The sequence below is a fragment of the Phocoena sinus genome, chromosome 3, assembly GCF_008692025.1.
Source record: "Phocoena sinus isolate mPhoSin1 chromosome 3, mPhoSin1.pri, whole genome shotgun sequence".
Lineage (NCBI taxonomy): Eukaryota > Metazoa > Chordata > Mammalia > Artiodactyla > Phocoenidae > Phocoena > Phocoena sinus.
Window position 1 is genome coordinate 15,612,692 of NC_045765.1, and position 18,302 is coordinate 15,630,993.

The 18,302-nt window shown below is 48.7% G+C and overlaps 1 protein-coding gene across 1 annotated transcript; it reads left to right on the forward strand.

Annotated features, from left to right (window-relative positions):
- Positions 1-9,948: 9,948 nt before the first annotated feature.
- Positions 9,949-13,939, forward strand: RNF187 (ring finger protein 187). Its single transcript, XM_032626483.1, has 5 exons — positions 9,949-10,126; positions 10,369-11,153; positions 12,514-12,606; positions 12,796-13,017; positions 13,608-13,939. The coding sequence occupies exons 1-5, from the start codon at positions 9,949-9,951 to the stop codon at positions 13,608-13,610; spliced, it is 1,281 nt and encodes a 426-aa protein (XP_032482374.1). The 3' UTR covers positions 13,611-13,939.
- Positions 13,940-18,302: the final 4,363 nt, after the last annotated feature.

Consider the following 18,302-nt stretch of genomic DNA (forward strand, 5'->3'; position numbering starts at 1 on the left):
GGGGGTGGTACTGAAAGTTCCAACCCCCTGATTACATGATTGGTTCCCCTGGCAACCAGCTCCCATCCTTAGGGCCTTTCCAAAAGTCACCTCATTAACAGAACAAATGACACCTTTATTGCTTTTATTATAGGAAATTCCAGTGGTTTCAGGAGCTCTGTACCAGGAGAAGGAGGAAAACCAAATATATATTTCTTATTATAGATCACAATAGCACAGTTTGCTGGGCTCAGATTGATTGCAGTAGAAGCTGAAGGCTGCCAATAGGAGACACCTGCCTGGGGACTCCACCAGAAGGAAGAGCTTGGAGAGAAGATGTGGCATATATCCTGAAGACATTCGGCCATTAGAAGCTCTGCTGGACGAGAGCTGGATGGCACAACACCCTTTCAGGAGTGCTGTGGTGTGAATAGCACTCCCCTCCAAAATTCATGTTGAAATCCCAGGGTGATGGTGTTAGGAGGTGGGGCCTTTGGGAGGTAATTAGGTTGTGAGGGTGGTGCCCTCAGAAATGGGATTAGTGCCATTATAAAAGAGAGCTCCCTTGCCTCTTGTTATCTGAGGACAAAGTGAGAAGTCATCGACCAATGAGTCAGGAAGTGGGCTCTCTCCAGAACCCAAATTTGCCAGCACCTTGACTCTGAACTCCCAGCCTCCAGAATTATGAGAAATAAGTGTCTGTTGCTTTTAATCCACCCAGTCTATAGTATGATAGCAACCCTAGTGGACCGAGATGAGGAGCCAAGGAAGGTACCTCCTGCATTTTCAGTTCTATGGTTCAAATTAGTTTCTGTCACTTTTGGTCCTGATGCATCAAGATGAAATGGATTTCACTTCCTAGAAAATTTACTTGTGCCATTTTATTAAAATATTACACTGGTATTTACTTGAGCTGATGCAAACTGGCCCATTTTTTTCATCCTAGATTTGAGAACCCCATGCGATAAGGCAGTAGTCATTCATTTGACTTATTTTAGTTAAGCAAGAACAGGCTTGAACAATGCAATTGAGATTTTAAAAAATCCAGGAAGAAATTCCAAATTTTATTTATTTATTTTATTTTGGTAAAAAACACATGAAATTACCCTCTCAAAAGATTTTAAGTGTATAGTACAATATTCAATTCTTATTTATATTTTGCTATTTGTGCAATGATTGAGTTACTAATAATACTTCACAGCTCAAGGCTCCTTACCATCATTGGTCTGTGTAACGATTATCTCTTGTTTATTTACATATATTCCCAAATATCTTCCCTGTTATGCCCATTTTCCTTGCTTGCCTGCTTTCCAGTGCACTTTTTACAAAAGTCTAATGAAGTACTGGAAATATTTTGAAGGTGTGGTATTGTGATGTATAATAAGAAATATATATTTGGTCTTTCTCCCTATTCATAGCACAGAGCTCCTAAAACCCTTGGAACTTCCTAAGTGATGAGAATCATAAAGGTATCTTGATATTCAAAATGAACCTGTCGACGACACCAGACTGTTTTAATGAGGTGACTTTTGGAAAGTCCTTGAGGATGGGGGCAGGTTGCCAGGGGAACCAACCTAGTGAGATGGGGTTGGAAGTTTCAGTCCCACCCTGACCTCCCAGGAGGGGAGAGGGGCTAGAGGTTGAATCCATTATCAATGGCCAATGATTTAATCAATCATGACTATGTAATGAAGCCTCCATAAAAACTCAAAAGGATGAGGTTTGGAGAGCTTCCAGGTCAGTGAACACCTGGAGATTTGGAGAGAGTGGTTTGCTCAGAGAAGGCATGAAAGCTCTGTACCCTTTCCCCATATCTTGCCCTATTCATCTCTTCCACCTGGCTGTTCCCAACTTATATGCTTTTATGATAAACCGGTGATGTAGTAGGTAAGTGTTTCTCTGTATTCTGTGAGCCACTCTAGCAAATTAATGGAACCCAAGGAGGAGGGTATGAAAACCTCTGATCTATAGTCGGTGGCTCGGAAGCATAGATGACAATCTGGACTTGGGGAGGAACTAAAGGTTCTTGACTTTGTTTTATGGCTAAACTATTATTTTGTCTTGCTTAACTGTTTTCCTTTGTTTCTGCATTTTCTCATTTCTCTGATTAAATCTGTTCTTTGAAAGTTGGGGGAGGCCTAGGAAGCTAAAGCTTTTTTACAAACAAGAGGCAGGGGACACAGGGGTCAGCTGGTGTCTGTCTCTGGGAAGGCCCCGCGGAGTCCTGCTGGGTTTCCTAAATAGAGTTTGGAGACCAGAAGAGGGAGCTCTCATGTGCTGCAATGACAGCAGAGCCCAATAGGAAGAAGAAAGAATGCTCCTCTTTTCTGGCAAGGACTCAGCCAATGAAGACAAGACCTTTTTGTTTACTGTGGCCCTCCCAACTTTCTTTTCCTCTCTATAAAAGTGTTCTCCTTCCCTTGCCATGTGGGGATTTGCACGAGGCTCACCATGGTTGCAGACCCCAAGTTGCAATTCTCTGCTGATCCCGAATAAACTCATCTTTGCTGGAGAAATGTCGACAGTCTATTTGTTTCAGGTTAACAGACTTCAACACTTTTTTCATCTTTTTGCTGGACTCAATTCGATCCCTAACAAATGGTTAGTTCCTCTCCCCAGCCTCCACCCCCATAAATGAGTTTAAAGAAACCTTTCCTTTAAGTATGGCTTATTTGGGTCCCACGCATTTTGATGTAGTAATTTCAGTGTAAATGATTTCTAGGTATTTCTGATATTTCTCATTTTCTACCATGTTTCTATCTTAGGATCTAAAAAAAGTATAATTTGAGGTAAAAATGATCATAAATGACAAACAGGGACATTACATTCTGATACAGTGAACACTAGATCAAGTCATCTTAAGCATAAATGCACTTCATATCACTTCAAAATACCAGCTAATTGCAATCCATGTGGAAATGGGTAAATCACCATTGTCACAGATTTTTAACACCTATCACACACAGACACTGCGAAATCAAATACAAACTAAGCAGTGATATATTTTTTTTAATTAATTTATTTACGTTTTGGCTGTGTTGGGTATTCGTTGCTGCATGCGGGCTTTCTCTAGTTGCAGCAGGTGGGGGCTGATCTTTGTTGTGATGCGTGGGCTTCTCATTCCAGTGGCTTCTCTTGTTGTAGAACATGGGCTCTAGGCACGCGGGCTCAGTAGTTGTGGCTCGCGGGCTCTAGAGTGCAGGCTCAGTAGTTGTGGTGTATGCCTCTAGTTGCTCTGCAGTATGTGGGATCTTCCTGGACCAGGGCTCGAACCCGTGTCCCCTGCATTGGCAGGTGGATTTTTAACCACTGCGCCCTCAGGGAAGCCCACTAAGCAGTGATACTGAAGAGCTCAATAACACAATTAATAACCTCAAGATTTTGGAACTATAACCAGCAAGCAGAGGACCCACTTTCCTTTTGAGCACACAGGGACCATTTGCAAAAATAACACATCCATTCAGTCATAGAGGAGAGCTCATTAAATTCCAAACTGTCGTGTTCTACATCTGTAGTGTAGTAAAGTATAAATTATTAACCAAATTGTAGTTACAAATTCTGTATATTTGGAAACTAAATAATATATAGCTAGATAATATTTGGGTTAAAAAAGAGATCATATGGGGAATTAAAAATATTTAGATCCTAATAAAAAGAAATACCACCTAAAAGAATATATGTGATAGAGCTTAGATGTACTTAAGAGTGGATACAGCTTTAAATGTATCAGGAATAAATACAGGTTTAGAAACAAGTTTTCAAGCATATTATTATGAAAATCTAGAAAAGTCTGGAAAACTATTCTCACAGATAATACCATAATTGCAATTTATATTTGCCACTCACCTTTTTTCTTTCAACACGTTTAATTTGTTGGAAACCAACAAATACCCCATCCTGATTTTTTTCCCTCTTCAGTTCTAAAATGAGACAATAATTTTCTTTGAAGCAGAAAAATACAAATGAAAATATGAAAGAGTCCTTATTTAAGGCAGTCTGGTAGTTTTGTGGAGGTACCACCATGATGTGTGTGGCTTTCACCCTCTTTATGTCAGACATGGGATGGACTGAACCATCCTGAACACCAATCTCAGCTTTAACACTCTGTGATTCTTTTTTTTTTTTTTCATTAGAACATGGAAAATTTGGAGGTCTATCACTCCAAATCTGACACCAATTCTGATGTTTGTGTTTTTCTCACGGGCAGTTAACTCAATTCTGTCACTACCTAACTGGAGATAGCATCAAGTCTCACAGGTTAAGGGCTCAGTTCTACAAGCCTGTCCCCAATTCAGACTCCAATTGAAAGTTCAGGTTGTCACCTGTGCTTCTGACTGACCCCACTATAGATCAGAGGTTTCCTTGACTTCCTCCTTGGGTTTGATTACTTTGCTAGAGCAGTTCACAGAACTCTGAGAAACGTTTTACTTACTAATCACCAGTTTATCATAAAAGGATATCACTTGGGAACAGCCAGGTAGAAGAGATGCACAGGGCAAGGTATGGGGAAAGGGCACAGAGCTTCCATGCCCTCTCTGGGCATGCCACTCTCTCCACATCTCCAGGTGTTCATCGACCTGGAAGCTCTCCAAACCCCATCCTTCTGGGTTTTTATGGAGGGTGGGACTAAAACTTCCAACCCTCCCTTACTAGATTGGTTCCCCTGGCAACCTGCTCCCCCCTCAAGAACTTTCCAAAAGTTACCTCATTAACACAAACCCTGATGTCACTGACAGAGGTTCGTTTTGAATATCAGGACAACTTTATGATTCTCATCACTTAGGAAATACCCAGGGTTTTAGGAGCTCTGTGCTAGGAATAGGGAGGAAGGCCAAATATATATTTCTTATTATACATCACAATATCATAACCATAACGACTTCAAATTTGCCTCCTAGTAAGTTGTATCTCTTAGTCTTATTTCTGTCTTTTCTGAGAAATAAAAATTGCTTTCTTTTCCTTTTCCACATGCCAGGCATGAAATTTCCAGAGTTGTATCTTCTTAATCTCAACACCCTCAGCTCTTCAATCATTTCTCCTACACACGTAGTTGAAGATCTCTTTACCATCCCTTTTTGTTTGGTTTGTGAAAACAGAACTTAAAATAGGGTAACTCGAAATGCAATAAAACACACATCAAATCATTAGGTTGATGTGCGATCACAACTTCCTGTAATGAAAACTTAAGGAGAGAAAAACTTTTCTCTCTTCTCATCTTAGTTTCATTGGCTGAGGCCCCATAAATTAGACTGACAAAAAACAAAAAAAAACAAAAAACAACCCATCAGATCAACAAGAGAAAAATAGTTTATTAATGCATATGGTGCACATCACACGGAAGAAATCTCAGTGATGAGTAAATCAAAGGGATGGTTAGAACTCGGGCTTATATAGCATCTTAACAAATAAACCTGTAGAGAACTGAAAAGAGAAAGGAAAAGGGTTTTAGGCTTCCAGGGGTGTCAAGCTATGGGAAGGTAAATATTTGGGGGGAAACCAATGGAAGACAAGTGTCATTAGTGCAGGTCCATCTTGGCCCTGACTTTCCATCATCTTCACAGCCAGAAGACTTCCCCAGAGAGGGCACTTATGGCGGTTTTCATTTTTCAGAAGTTTCTGCTTTTAGTCAGTTAAGGAAACTCTGGGAAGGCATCTTTCTGCAACTGTTGATCCTCATTTGCCTCCAGCTCAAAATAATCTTTATGCCAAAGTGACACATTTTGGGGTAGTATATTCTGCTACCCTTAGAATCCTTTATTTCTCTTCTAGTGGTCTATTTTTTTTGTTACCTTAAAAAAAAAACTACTTTGTCACACTTATAGAAAATATTCAGATTTTTTCATTGTTACTAATTTAATCTCAAAACTTTATACTAATCTATTTAAAATACAATATTGAGAAATATGGAATATGGTTCAGAACCAGCAAAACTGGGAATTCTGCCCTTTCATGGTGAGGCATTCTCTTATTTAGTTCTTTTTTTAAAATAAAGCTTTGGGTTTTTTTGATTAATTAATTAATTATTTATTTTCAGCTGCATTGGGTTTTCATTGCTGCATGCAGGCTTTCTCTAATTGCGGCAGGCAGGGGCTACTCTTCGTTGCAGAGCACGGGCTCTAGGTGCGTGGGCTTCAGTAGTTGTGGCACTGGGGCTCTGTAGTTGTGGCTCGTGGGCTCTACAGCACAGGCCCAGTAGTCGTGGCGCTCAGCCTTAGTTGCTCCATGGCATGTGGGATCTTCCCAGACCAGGGATTGAACCCACGTCCGCTGCATTGGCAGGTAGCTTCTTAACCACTGCGCCACCAGGGAAGTCCCTTATTTAGTTCTTTGATGTCTTTGATGTCAGCATCAAGATGCTCAGAGCCTGCCAAGTGTCCTACTGTATTGGAGGTATTTATGAAATGTTATTCTGAGCAATAATTCAGACCATCACCCACTCTTATTCTGCCTCTGACCTGAAAGTGGGAGTCTTCAGTTCTCCGGATGGTTCAAGAAGCAGATGAGGGAGAGAATGCACATCTCTTCTTTGCCCTCTCTTCTCCCATTCCTCATCTCTCATCTGGAGGGTACAAAGGAAGCTGGAGGTGTGGGGCCTTTAGGGACTTTCCACCCCCTCACTTGTTCCCGTAAACCAATTCTTCTCCCTATCGTGCGCCACTCCTTCTCCCTATCGAAACCAATTCTTCTCCCTATCGTGCGCCACTCCTTCTCCCTATCGAAACCAATTCTTGGAGTTTTTCAGTTGACGGGGACTTGCCAGACAGCGGGTAATTTTCCAGTTGCCCGTAACAGGTATACGCCCTAACCGCCACAATGAACAGACAACTATAACGGCCAGAAGGTGGGACAAAAGTTCCTAAGCCAATGAATTCAAAAGTCACCACATTTACCCAATCATTGTGAGAATATACCCGCCCTATGAGTAAATAAACCTATAAAAAGTATGTGATTCTGCTTTTAGGGGTTCCCCATCGGCCTCCTGCGTGAGGTTCAGGGAACCCCGGTGCATCGGCTCCTAATAAACCTCTTGCGTGTTGCAGCGGCTCTCGACTCTTGGCGGTTCTTGGGCGAGTTGGAATCCCTCGTAGACCGTTTGGGTCTAACAGAGGGAAAATGCCAGTTTGAGTCTGTCTTGGAAAATGGGAATTCTGCACAACACAATTTTGATTCTGCTGGTCTTAACGAAGGATAGTGTGATACTGTGATGAGACCCTCTGGTCTATAGACATTTGTGATACTATAGTATCACAGGTGATGCTTGGATTTGTGATTGGCAACTGAAGTTGCAGGGGGGCAGTCTTGTATCACTGAGCCCTTAACCTGTGGGGTTTGATGCTATCTCCAGGAGTGTCAAAATTAAGTTAAATTGTAGACACAGAGAATTGCCTTGTGTGGGGAAAAATCCACACATTGGAGTTGGGAGCAGGTCATGGATGGGTTCTAACAATGTTTGCCATTCCTCATTTCCAAAAATCTTTCATGCATACATCTTCAAATTGATGGCTGCTATAATTTGCTGAGTCATTCCCCTATTATTGGACTTTAAGCTTCCCCCCCTCCCAAATAGTGAGATGACAAACACTTCTCCAGACCAAACCAAATGATGATTTATTTCCACTTTGGGTTATTTTTATAGAACATATTTTGAGAAAAGGAATTCCAAAGGTTATGAAAAATCTGGAGATCCTTAACACATGCTGCTACATTGTCTCCCAGAAGCAATATCTGCAAAATCAGGGTTTTTTTGGTTGAAACCCAGCAGGAGGGACTTCCCAGGTACAAAATCCCCTCCATATCCCCCATTCCTTGTTTGTAGAAAAAGGCATTAGTGTCCTAGGCCTTCCCTGAATTTGGAGGAGCAGACTCAGGCTCTAATTAGGGAAGTGACGGAATGCAGAAACAAAGGAAAAGCATTAAGCAAGAGAGCTTGAAAAATAGTTCAGCAATAAAACAGAGTCCTATTTCCTCCTCAAGGGACATAATAATAATCTGATGCAAATTCTTGAGCTGTTCTGCAGAAACTAAGACCCCCACCCAGGTGGAGGATGGTGACTACATGCTGACAAGCAGGTAGACCCAAGACTGGTTGGAACCAGTGTTGGAACCAGATGTTGAGGATTTCTGAAATATCACCTTGTTATCTCATCACCAGCCAGTCAGAAGAAAGTCCACCAGCTGCTTACCCCAAATGCTGCCTTTAAAAACCTTTCCCTAAAATCCACTGGGGAGTTTGGGCTTTTTGAGCTCATTCTCCTTGCTTGGCACCCTGCATACTTTCCTTCACCACAACTCAGTGTCAGTAGACTGATTGGCTTTGCTGCGACATGGATGAATGGACCCAGGTTTGGTTTAGTAACAGGGTCTCCCAACTTAATAGTGAAAAAAAATGTCTCACTTTATGTTTCTATTTCTTGGTAACTGGTTAGAGTGTATATTTTTTCTCATGTCTATTCAGCATTTGCATTTTCTCTGTAGCTGACAAATTCCATGGGGCAGGGGGTATTTTTCCGTTGTACTTTTCTGTTCCAAATTTTATGAACTCTTTGTATATTTGTGGCTGACATTTTCCTAGTTTGGTTATTTGCCTTTAATGGTTGTGCCTGATTATTTTTCACACTCACTGAATTATCATGGCCCTTGCTCATTGATTTTCTTTTTCTTCTTTTTCCCCACTTTTCTCTCCACTGTGTTCCTAGTCTACCCAACAAATCAGCTAGGCTCGGCCTGAAGTGCTTTCCTCCTTCTAACCATTGCTCCACAGAACTAACCTCAGTTTTCCAGTCACACTTCCAACCGCTCATTTAGTGCATTTTCAAGTCTATGCCAGTGTAAACAAAGAGAATAAAGAGTGTCACTCATCACCCTGTTATAGAAAGAGGTAAGTTGCAACCCACTACAGTTGCCCACTGACAGTGTGCCCTGAGGGGAATTCAAGATGGGGGAAAAAATGATGAAACATTCTGCACTTTGGATTTACCAGGCCCCCAGACAGTTAAAATGCATATCTAAGGAATAATTTCAATGACCCCATATTCTTGCATCTTCCCATGGACAGAAAAGCACTAAAATCAGTAACTTGAGATATCTGTTCCTTGTGATTAGCAGTAATCTTTTATCAAAATGTATGCTTGACTACAAGTATTTCCCAGCCAAAACAATTCTAATATATAATGGCTCCTCCACTACCTCTTTGGACCAGTCCCTTCAGAGATAAGGAGAGGCTGTGTGGATAAAGACAACCAGCTTGCCTTATTAGTAAACAAAGGATGTTGTGGCACCACAGCCACCCCAACTGTGCACCCTGAGGGGATTCAGAAAGGAGAAAAACAGAGTATTGGCCCTAGATAGTCAAGGTCCCTATCAAAGGAATGATTCCAATAAGCCCAGACTATTGTATCTTCCCATACATTAAAAAAAAAAAGCACTAAATTCATTAATTTAAGATGTATGTGTTTTTTTGTTTGTTTGTTTGTTTTGCGATACGTGGGCCTCTCACTGCTGTGGCCTCTCCCATTGCGGAGCACAGGCTCCGGACGCGCAGGCTCAGCGGCCATGGCTCACGGGCCTAGCCGCTCCGCGGCTTGTGGGATCTTCGCGGCGGGGCACGAACCCATGTCCTCTGCATCGGCAGGAGGACTCTCAACCACCGCGCCACCAGGGAAGCCCCAGATTCACTTTTAAAAAATTAAAAATTGCATTTTTTTAAAACCACGTACTTGGTTAAAACAACAAAAAACCAAAAACAAACCACCAGACCGCTCCTTCCCTAAACCTTTTTTGTTTGTCTTTAAAGAAATGCTAACGAATTTCCTGGATGGTCCTGGAGACTGGTAGCCCTGGGTCTTATCACAAGTCTTCACTCTAAATCAATGAGTTTCCTCGCCGCTGGATTCCCCGTGCCTGAAGCTCAGGGGCGAACTGGGGACCTAAAGCCTGGGCTCCAGGTAGGACGCTGGCCACCCACGTGGGATGGCCCTCACAAGACGTGTTCCTCTGAGAGTCCACGCCGGACCTACGCACGCGGGGAAGGCACACGCGGTTCGGTGCCTACAGAACGACTTCACGTGGGAGAGTGCCCAGGAGGCGTCCCACGCAGGCCGTATTCCAGCCCAGTCCCCACCCCGCGTGGGCGTTGCGCCCGGAGGAGGTGCTTGCAGCTCAGGTCCTAGCAGCTTACAAAAAAGACGTTTAAAATGGACTTTTCAAATAAAACTGTTTCCCTTTCGCACACGAGTCACTTATGGGAGAGGTGACAATCCCTGTAAGATTTCAGCGTGCAAGGACGTGGGTCGGCCCGCGGGCGGGAGACTGAAGCGCGTCACTGTTAGCTGGGCGGTGTGGGGTGTGTGTGTGGGGGGTGGGGGGGGGGGGAGTGTACATCGCTGCCAGGACCCAGGCGGAGTGTACCGGCCTGTCAGGACCCGGGAGTCTGGAGTACACCGCTGCCGGGACCTTGCGTGGAGTACACCGCTGCCGGGACCTTGCGTAGAGTACACCGCTGCCGGGACCTTGCGTGGAGCACACCGCTGCCAGGACCCTGCGTGGAGCACACGCCTGCCAGGACCCTGCGCCGGGCGCCCAGCTATCCCAGTCGCCATTCTTGTCCTTCGTCCCTGCTCTCCATCCCCGTCCGCACATCCCCGTCCCCGGCTCTCCGGCCGCGCTTTTCCTGCTTCCCGGTCCCCGGCTTTCCCCCGTGTCTCCGGCCTCGCCAGCCCAGCCACCTGTGCTCCCCGGTCCGCGTCCCTGTCTGCGCCCTCCTCGAGGGCCCCGCCGCCGCTGCCCTGGCGCTTCCCGCGGGCCCAGCCGAGGCCGCCTGCGCCCTGTGCCAGCGCGCGCCTCGCGAGCCGGTGCGCGCCGACTGCGGCCATCGCTTCTGCCGGTCGTGTGTGGTGCGATTCTGGGCGGAGGAGGACGGGCCCTTCCCGTGTCCCGAGTGCGCCGACGACTGCTGGCAGCGCGCTGTGGAGCCCGGCCGCCCGCCGCTCAGCCGCCGCCTGCTGGCGCTCGAGGAGGCTGCCGCGGCGCCCGCGCGCGACGGCCCGGCCTCTGAGGCGGCGCTGCAGCTGCTGTGCCGAGCCGACGGGGGCCCGCTGTGCGCCGCTTGCCGCATGGCCGCGGGGCCCGAGCCGCCCGAGTGGGAGCCCCGCTGGAGGAAGGCGCTGCGCGGCAAGGTGCGCGCGGGCGGCGTCCCATGCGCTGCCCTTCCCCGGAGGGTGCCCTGTCCCCCTTCCCATCCCCACACTGCGCCCTGTTCCCCCTCCGTATTATCCGGATGGCGCCCTGGTCCCCAATCTCCATCTTTTGGATGGTGCTCTGACCCCCCCCCCCAATACCCCAGTTGTTGCCCTGTCCCTTTTGCTTCCTTCCTCTGTACGGTGCGCAGAACCCTTTCTCCCATCCCTGGACGGTGCCTTGTTCCCTCATTCCCTACCCCCAGAAGTTGCTTCCTCTCCACTCCCCTACCTTCGGAAGGGATCCAGTCCCCCTTCCCCCATCCCTGGACAGTGCCCTTTCTCCACATCGTCCCCCGCTTCCCCCCAGGATGCCCCTGCCGCTTTCTCAGTGTTGTACTGACCTGCCCCACCCCGCAGGGGCAGACGGTCCTGCTGTGGGCCCCGCCCCCATGCCTTGCCCCTTTTGTGTTACTGCCCTGCCCCTGGCGTGACGTCACGCTATGGTAGCCCTGCCCCCACGAGCAAAGTCCCCTCATAGGGGACGGGGCCTGAGGCTATCGGCCCCTCTGGAGTCTTGTGCGCCCCCTTCCTATTCCGTCTTCTCCCGAGTCCCTTAACCTACTTTGTTCTGGAACCTTTTCTACTGTGCTTTCATCCGTTACATGTGGCACTTGATTCTGGGTCGGAACCCGCCATCGGAGAGTCTGGTCACAGCTGGGGTCTGGGGATCCCAGGGACCCGCTGTGTGTGTGGTGGGCTCAACTTTATTTCTTAGAGAATAAAGACAGCCAGGCCCCTGGAGTGGAAACAGTGTGGTCCCTGCCCACCAGAGGGGAGAGAGTAGCACGTTTGAGGGTACATGTGTCAGGGGTTGGGTCCTGGGGTCTGCTGGGTGAACAGTGGAGTGTAGCATCCAGGGGCTTGCTTGGGGCTAGAGCATGTGGCCAGGGGACTGGTGTTGGTCTTTCCTCCTGGTGAAGGACCCCACCTATCCAGTCAGTGCATGGAGCTGGGCAGGCCCTGGGTGTGGCCATCCTCACCCCAAAGAGACCACCCTCCATCCCTACGCTGGGGACAGTAACACTAGGGACCCCAATGGATGGTCTTGTGTACAGTTAACCCTGTTGGATTCTTAGCACAAATATTTCTCTCAGACTGGAGAGAGCATAGTGGGTCACTAAGACCCCCCTCTCTGGTGCCTGCAGGGTTTTGAGGTGTCTGGTGGGCCAAGACCATGAACTGAGGCCTCTGGACCGTCAGGGGATTCTGGTGGTGCATTGTCCCTCTGGACTGGGCTTAGGTGGGCCCCAGACCTTCAGAAGTGGCCACACACCCCATAACCAGCATCTCTTTCCAGGAGAACAAGGGATCTGTGGAGATCATGAGGAAAGATCTGAACGATGCTCGGGACCTGCATGGCCAGGCTGAGTCTGCCGCTGCTGTGTGGAAGGCAAGTGGGGTGGGGTTGGAGTCCATGTGAACAAGGAAGCGTGGCTGTGTACCCTGACCTTATTTGGCAGGGCGGTCAGGGGACTCTTCTCCCTTGAGGTGGTCGGTGGTGGGGTGGTGGTGGTGGTGGGGTGTCTCGGGGTAGCCCGAGGACACGGGTATCCCTCCCTGCCACCCACCTATCCTGTAGGGACATGTGATGGACCGGAGGAAGAAGGCCCTGACTGACTACAAGAAGCTTCGGGCCTTCTTTGCTGAGGAGGAGGGGCGCTTCCTGCAGGAAGCAGAGAAAGAGGAAGGGTCCCTGGACGACGAGGATGAGGACCCAGCGGAGAGGTTCAGGTCCCTGCTGCAGGCTGTGTCGGAGCTGGAGAGGAGGCACCGCAACCTGGGCCTCAGTATGCTGCTCCAGGTGGGCACCCTGTCCTGGTGGCCAGGGGAGTGCAGAGGGGGCACAGATTCAAGAATTAGCAAGGTGGTAGCTTACCAAGAGAGAAGCCTTTAGACCGCTGCCTGGTTTCCATTTGGGGCTGAATTTCAGGAATGAGTAATCCAGGAGACTCTCCATCTTCCATGTGGGAAGAAACATTTGCAGAGAGGGGGGACTTGCATCCCAATATTGAAGCACTGGGCCCCTGCCCTGTCCTGGGGCTCTACACGTAGGAGATGGCTCTGAGGTCAGGAGAGGCAGGGATCCTGGCGAGGATGGTGGTTGCCATGCCCTCATCCTGAATGTCCTTTACACCGTGCCCTGAGGCTTTGCCTAAATCTGGAGATTCTGGGCTCTTGGCAACCCTGAGTCTGAGCCAGGAGCCAGCAGCCTCTGTCTTCCCTCCTCTGAGCTGAGAGGTGTCATTACACTTCTGGCAATACTGGTTAATCAGCTCCAAGTGGGTGGTGACTGTGGGTGAGGAGACGTGTGGGTCTGCTGGGGCTGGGTTCTCCAGTCACCTGGCTTCCTGGATAGAGGCTCCCTCACTCCTTCTCTCTCTTCCCATGCAGTGATGTGCTGCTTGCCCAGGCACCGGGCAGAGGAAGCTCGTTCCATCCCTGGCCTGAAGCAGCTCCTCCATCCGCCTCCTTCTGGACCCCCCTGTCATCCTTCAAGACACCCCAACCCTGAGTGTCTTCTCCTAGGTGTAGATGTGGGCTGCGAACTCTCAGTGCCCACCTTGAGTCGCTGAAGACAATGCTCTTCAGAAGAGTGTTTGTGTTCCCTTTTCCTCTAGGTGTTCATGTTTCTAGGCTATAAACATTTCTCTGTAGAGATCTGTATTGGGGGTAAGTTAACCTAAGTGTATCCCAACTCCATAAAGTTCTTTTCGCTGCCCCAAGTCTTGTCAGATTTGCCGGGGTCTCCATGAGCTGTGGTTGTCATCTCCAGGAGGCCTGGGCTGTCCAGACCTGACACCTGCCCCATTTAAATGCAGCCTGTAACGGGGCTGCTCCACCAGACATGCACACCCAGGCCCACAGACCCCCACCCATGCATTGGGCATAGCAGTTAAGGTTAAATTTGGGGTGAGTGTCAAGGGAAAGGAGTGTTCAGGGTGCCTGGGTGGGGAGGGCGGGCAGATCAGACCTGTCACCTCTGCTCGCGGTCCTCCAACAGCGTATGTTGCACAAACCTACACCTACAGCTTGAGGTCTATCCACAGAAACATGAGAACCTTGAGGTCCTCATGGAGTCTGTGTGTCAGGGGCAGTGCAGACCCTTGCTGGCCATATCCTCCAGGCTCTGTCCCTGCTCTGCCTCTGAGGGTGTCTACTCAGCCGGCTCTCATTTCTCTTCTCCATCTTCCATCCCTTGGATGCCAGTGGTTTTCCCCGGAGCCTGCGTAGCATCACCCTCTGTCTGCCCTGTCCGCCTGCCTGTCCCTCACTGACCCAGGACTTTTCCTGGGGCAGGAGGAGCAGTCCCAGGCTCAGGCCATCCCCAGGCCTCACCTTGGTGTTTCATTTCCCTGTGCCTCTGGCTTCTCTTCATATTTCCTCTGCTGGACGAATTTAGCAAAACCTCTTAGTAGTAGTGTCATTGTGTCAGGTTCCTCCAAAAGACAAAGCTGCAGCAGCGCAAAGTGACAAGGTCAAGGGGTCCAAGAATTGACACAGACAGGCGTTAAGGATGGTGGTTGGGGCTGTGAGTCATTCCCAAAAGTGCAGCTTTATGATCGATGGCCCGTTTCTGGACGAAGCCTCTCAAGATGGGAGTCACTGGCCTTTGGTGCTGCTGGCCTCTTGTGTTTCTGTGAGCTTGGGGGCGGCCTGCCTGGCTGGTAGCCGGCGCTTACAGAGCCCACTAAAGAGGGCTCGCTTCAACCAGTTTGCTTGGCGTCCCTCCTCCCATCTGTCTTCTCTCCATGCCCTGGCTGGTCTCTGAGGAGGTGCTGTGTCTGCACTGCCCCATGTCAGGGGTCTGTGGGTTGGACTTCTCCCTGATGAGCCGTCCACCTCCTGCTTCTGCTGAGTGAAATTGGGGAGCTGCCCCAGTTTCCCACAGCTGGAGATCCAGCTACCCGCTTTCCTCCTCTGCAGAGAGCTGCTGGGAGGCCTGTCCGTTCTGCTCTCAGTTGGCTGCCTGGAGACTGATGTGCTAGGTAGGGCTGGGGTGCAGGCCAGAAAGGTGGTACCCCCCTGGGTGCCCAGTGCTGGGGAGAGATGGGAGGTTCTGATACCAGTATGGAGTTGCTTGCTTTCTGAAAGTATGTGGGTAGAATTCTCAGCGCGTGAGCTGTCTCTCCCTTTCTCTCACATACTCTACATAAGAATGACGAGCAGAGGGGTGGGAAAAGCTGCCTGGTTGTGTATGGGAGAGTTAAGGGGTCATCCTCTTGGCAAGCTGTAGGACCTTGGCCAAGTAACGCTAATAAATAATCCTGACTCCTCAGATCAGGGGTAACACTAGGGGTGCCCCTGGCCCCCTCCCTGGCTCCAGTTTGAGATGCAGTGGGGACACAGGAAGGAGCTGCTGGCCTGTGTCCAGCAGGCCAGGAATGTCTCCAGCATGGATGGCCTTTGATTCCAGTAAGATTTGGCTTCTCACTTAGCAGCTCCTCTGAATGTCTAGTGGTGAAAGTTCTGTGTTGCCTGCTGGGCTGTACAACTGATCCCTGCCATTTCCTCACTGAAGTCAGCTCCCACCCTCTGCTCCCTGCTGACTGGTCACAGTGGCCTCTCTATTGTAGGCCCTTGTGCTCTGTGGAATAATGTTCCTCTTCCAGACGCCAATGTATCCCATGGCCCCAGGCACACAGATCCTTCTATCAGGGAGGGCTCAGAGGTCACTTCCAGTAGTTGACTAGACAGTACATTGTGTGCTACCATATGACATGGCATTTCCAGCCCTGGGTTGGCGTGCCAAAGGGATGCCAGCATGGTTCCATGGGGTAATGTGCACAGGACGGCTACTGAATCTTGTCTGCAGCATCAAGAAGCTCGAGGTGACCCAGGTCCCTGTTACTGAGGTAGCAGAAAGGTGGATATGGGGGATATCAGCATGGGGAGCAGTGCAGTAGAACTGTTTCTGCCAACATGACATGGGCACAGGGGTGCCCAAACCTGGTTTTCATGTCCAAGAGGTGCAGAGAACTCCAGGGAAGCTGGTCTGCTGATAATGTCCTTGATGCAGATGTAGCATTTTCCCAGGGTATGACCTGCTGGAAAGGGTGGGACAGACCTCATGGCTATGGCCAGTCCTGAGGCTGAGCTCTGTGCAGACCTATGGATTGATGCCCATTCTCTTGCCGTTGTTGGTAGGATGTCCCCCTAGCGCTGCCCTGCCATGGGGGACGGGGGGGGGGGTGCGGGTCAAGGAACACAAGAACTACACCCACAGCGGTTTGATGAGAATGCTGCCATTACTTTTCTGCCACCAGCTGACAGGCTGAGGACTATCTGGTGTTGGGAATGGTTTTCTCAGGTGAGATGGTTGGGCTTATAAAAATGCCTCCTCTACTCAACCAAGTGTCCCATGGCCAGAGTCAACACAGATAGGCGGAGCAGTAGAAGATGTCTGCAGTGCCCAGACCAATGTGCTTCGTACCGAAACTGCAAGGAGCTCCTGCAAATTGTGAAGGGCCAAAAGTGACGAGTAAAATAACACGGCAGAGGTGTGGACAAGCAAGTGCGTAAGAGGAACCAGAGTGCTCAGAAACCCAGGAGGAGATGCTCAAACTCCTTAGTTTTTGGAGCAATCACATGTCCATAAAAGTAATGACTCACACTGTTGGGCTGTTGGAGATGGGAGAGCTGCCACCATTTGTCCTGTGCACTGCTGCTGGGTTCTGCAGCACTGCTGCCAGGTGTTATCAGATTTAGGGCATGGTGACCCTGGACCCAGTGACCCACTCACAGGTGTTCCTTAGTGCTCTCCAGGCCCACAGGGGGATGCACCCTCAGGCATCCTCAGCACCATTGTCTTGGGGGTGGGGAAGATGAGCACCAGTGCCCCTCAACGGGGGAGGTGGAAGGTCAAATGGGGGATGAAGGCTATAGAGTATGCTGAAGCCCAGAGATAGAGGAGCTTGGCACATAGAGACATAGTGGAGCTTAGGGCACAGAGCTGTGGCACCATGCTGCAAACAAAGTGAAGTATAAAACAGCACTGTTTACCTAAATGTGTGCACATAGAACACTTCATGGAAGAATGCTTCAAACTTATAAATGGAACCCATTAGGGTAGTTTCCTACTGGAGTGGGGAATCCTATTGGAGTGGGGAATAGCAACAAACAAAAGGTAAAGAACCAAGGTGACACGCAGCACCGTGGGGTGGAAAATGGGAAGGGGAGATTCTTTGGTCATCCTGAGACCACCCTAACTCAGGACTTGACGTTAGGGAAGGAAGTTAGATTTCAGGGTACTTCAGGTCACTTTGGCGTTTCTGTAGTAGCTAGCTAGTTCTGTAACTAGCTCCCTTTCAAATCTGGGTGTCTGGTGTGTGTGAAAGGAGCCTTAGACGTTTGGGAACGTTAAGGTGGTATGCATGCTGGAAAAAGTTGGAGGCCCCTATATATGAACAAAGAATACTTTTCTTATTTTAATGTGCAAGCACATTGGTTCGATCTTACAGACTCAGTGGGTGTCTGGCCATCCACCTCATTCAAACTTCAGGGGACCTTCCTCCAGATTCTCATTTTGAGACTTCCGGAGGCTGTGCCCTCCCACCTTGGAGTGTCTTCATTTCTTTTTACTTGTTTATCGAGCTCCAGTGATGGCAGCTTCGAAGCCCTCTGCCCTGGACCTCTGTGCTTCATTCTCCCTCGGGTGTGGGAGGAGTGGAGTCAACTGTTTTCACCGTGTTCAAAAATGGCCTCAGTGCACACCTAGTGTTTTCTCAAGGGAAGGCTGGTGCCTGCGAGGGGATGAAATGCCACAAACTAGGTAACAGCCGAACTTAGAAAGTGAGGTTCCCACAGGTATCATGCTGGACAGAGGGAAGCACTCTGGGGGTGCCGCAGAGGCACCCCGACTCCTCTTCAAGTCAGGTGGTACAAAGTTGAGCTGCTTCATTTCCTAATTGAATCTTAGCCAATTTGGAGATGGATAATTTAAATGAGACAAAAATCTTTAAATCTTTTTTTTTTTTAAAGATAACCTTTTGGACTCTAGGAGTTAATTAAACCTTCGTTCCTGAAGAAGGATGTGCCACTTCTACTAGACAAACAAGTCTTCAAGTATTTGTAAAACTATTTAGAAAT